At 54.2% G+C, this 2,915-nt stretch overlaps 1 protein-coding gene across 1 annotated transcript; it reads left to right on the top strand.

The window, feature by feature from the left end:
- The first annotated feature begins 738 nt into the window (after window positions 1-738).
- On the top strand, window positions 739-2,697 carry LOC107120137 (polypeptide N-acetylgalactosaminyltransferase 4-like). Its single transcript, XM_015422784.1, has one exon. The coding sequence runs from the start codon at window positions 739-741 to the stop codon at window positions 2,488-2,490; it is 1,752 nt and encodes a 583-aa protein (XP_015278270.1). The 3' UTR covers window positions 2,491-2,697.
- Window positions 2,698-2,915: the final 218 nt, after the last annotated feature.

Raw genomic sequence — 2,915 nt, 5'->3', positions numbered from 1 at the left:
CATAAATTAGGTTACTCTGGAGCCCTCCTTCATGAGCTAAGACAAAAATGTGTGAGCCGGAGGCTAAAAAACTGTGAGCCAGCTCACACTAACTCAGCTTAGAGGGAACACTGCTTACAGAGGGCCTTGCAGAGTTCAGGAGGGGCATGCTCCTCGGAAGGCACGCCTGGAATTGCATCCTTTCCCTCCCCAGTGAATGCTTTCGTTCCTCCCCCCCTGCTCCACTCCATTTAACTGTAATGCAAGTTCCTCCTGCAGCAGCTGGGAGCGTTTGCGGTCTCCCTCTGAACAGCTGATCCGAACTCAGGCTTCCAGCGTGGAGAGTCCCAGTCTCCTCCCTTCCCGGCGTGGGAAAGCCCAGCCCGACTTGGTTTTGTTTGTGCAAGCAGCCGGAGGGTAGGGGGTGGGACTGGCCCAGGCAGGACGGCAAGGAAGTGAGCTCGCTCTTCGCCAGGAGTTGCAGCCTCCTTCCTTAAGCGACAACTTTTTGAGCAAACCGCTGCCGCCGAGGAAGTGCCGGTGGGAGGGCTTTGTCCCGGGGAAGGGAGGAGGAGGAAGGGACCGGAGGCCAAGGGGGAGGGAAGACGAGGAGGGTGTGCGCTTCCTTGGTTTGGGCTGCTGCCTCTCTGCAGCCTAGGAAGGAGGAGAGGAGAGCCCGGGAAGGAACTGCTCTCTGCCAAGGTTTCCAAGAAGCAACAAGCTTAGCCACGGCGAGCTGAACTTTCCGCTAAGCCAGCCATGAGGGTGCGGCTGGCCAGACGCTGGCCGTGGTTTGGCAGGCTGTGCTTTTTCCTCGGGCTCCTGACGGCTGCTGCCTTCTTACTGGAGCTGTCCATCTCCGGTTTCCAGGAGGTTTCCTCCGGGAGCGGGGTCACCGGCAGGCGATGGGAGAGGCGCTTCTCAGACAGGGCTGAAAGCCCCGAGGAACTGGCCCGGCCGGTCTACGAGAAACCTCCCCCGGATTCCTACGCTCTAGGGGAGTGGGGCAAGCCAGCCCACCCGCAGCTGAATGCTGAGGAGAAGAAGCTGGAAGAAGAGCTGATAGAAAAGTACGCCATCAACATCTACCTGAGCGACAAGATCTCCCTGCACCGCCACATCCAGGACGGCAGGATGTCGGAGTGCAAGTCTGAGGCGCACGACTACCGGGGGCTGCCCACCACGTCGGTCATCATCGCATTCTACAACGAGGCCTGGTCGACGCTGCTGCGCACCATCCACAGCGTCCTGGAGACGTCGCCTGCCATTCTGCTGAAAGAGATTATCCTCGTGGACGACTTGAGCGACAAGGTGTATCTGAAGGCGGAGCTGGAGCGGTACATCAGCGATCTGAAACGGGTCCGTTTGATAAGGACCAACAAGCGGGAAGGGCTGGTTCGGGCCCGCTTGATCGGGGCAACCTACGCCACGGGGGACGTGCTCACCTTCCTCGACTGCCACTGCGAGTGCGTTCCCGGATGGCTGGAGCCCCTGCTGCAACGGATTTCCGAGAACGAGAGCGTGATCATTTGCCCGGTTATCGACACCATCGATTGGAATACGTTTGAGTTCTATATGCAGTCGGCGGAGCCGATGATCGGGGGCTTTGATTGGCGGTTGACATTCCAGTGGCATTCCGTGCCGGAGTACGAGCGGCAAAGGCGGAAATCCAGAATCGATCCAATCAGGTCCCCGACAATGGCTGGGGGATTATTTGCCGTGAGCAAGAAATACTTTGAGTACCTTGGGACGTACGACATGGGGATGGACGTGTGGGGAGGGGAGAATCTAGAACTTTCCTTCCGGGTGTGGCAGTGCGGCGGCATCTTGGAGATCCATCCCTGTTCCCACGTAGGGCACGTGTTTCCCAAGCGGGCCCCGTACGCCAGGCCAAACTTCCTCCAGAACACTGCCCGTGCCGCCGAAGTGTGGATGGATGGCTATAAGGAGCATTTCTACAACAGAAACCCTCCGGCCCGGAAAGAAAACTACGGAGACATTTCTGAAAGGAAACTCCTGAGGGAACGTTTGAAGTGCCAGAACTTCGATTGGTATTTGAAACATATATTTCCTAACCTGCACGTGCCGGAAGATAGGCCTGGCTGGCACGGTGCCATCCACAGTATGGGCATCTCCTCTGAATGTCTAGACTACAACTCGCCTGAACACAACCCGACCGGGGCCCACCTTTCTCTCTTCGGATGTCACGGTCAAGGAGGCAACCAGTTCTTCGAATACACGTCCGATAAAGAAATCAGGTTCAACTCTGTGACAGAACTCTGTGCGGAGGTCCCTGAGGCGAAGGACTTTGTGGGCATGAGAAATTGTCCCAAAGATGGCTCTGAGATCCCAGAAAGCATTATATGGCATTTTAAAGAGGATGGGACTATTCACCATCCTCACTCAGGAATGTGCCTTAGTGCATATCGTACTCCAGACGGGAAACCTGATGTGCAAATGAGGACCTGTAATTCGGCAGATAAAAATCAGATCTGGAGGTTTGAGAAATAAAAAGGCCTGTGATCCAGGAATTCTCCCTCGTGAAGAATATGAATATGCATCCCCACAGACATAACGTTTAGGCCTGGTGAAGCCTAAAAACAATTTTATAAGTTGTTCATATGAGAACTACCATGAACTGGGTGTTTTTTAAAGAATTGTTTTTGGTAACATGCCGTTTTAAGTGCCTTGTATTCGAAACTTAAAGTGTTCACTTTGGGGGGGGGAACCACTTTGCCTTTCAGTAGGCTTGTATTCGAAACTTAAAGTGTTCACTTTTTTGGGGGGGGAAACCACTTTGCCTTTCAGGAGTATTGGGAGCTACAAAGTCTTGGTTAAGATGCACATTTATTAAGGTTAAGTGCAAAAATGTAGGACCAGGGGGAACAATTTCAAAGGTTGGGGGGAGGGTTTACAGAGCCAAAGTATAGCTTTCC

Source organism: Gekko japonicus, unplaced genomic scaffold (genome assembly GCF_001447785.1).
Source record: "Gekko japonicus isolate JY-2015 unplaced genomic scaffold, Gekko_japonicus_V1.1 scaffold3570, whole genome shotgun sequence".
NCBI lineage: Eukaryota > Metazoa > Chordata > Lepidosauria > Squamata > Gekkonidae > Gekko > Gekko japonicus.
The sequence above is the reverse complement of the archived record's forward strand: the minus strand, read 5'-3'. Positions and strand labels throughout refer to the sequence as shown.

What these genes read in the sequence shown, in the direction of transcription:
- LOC107120137 (XM_015422784.1), top strand. Translation starts at nt 739, where the DNA reads ATGAGGGTGCGGCTGGCCAGACGCTGGCCGTGGTTTGGCAGGCTGTGC.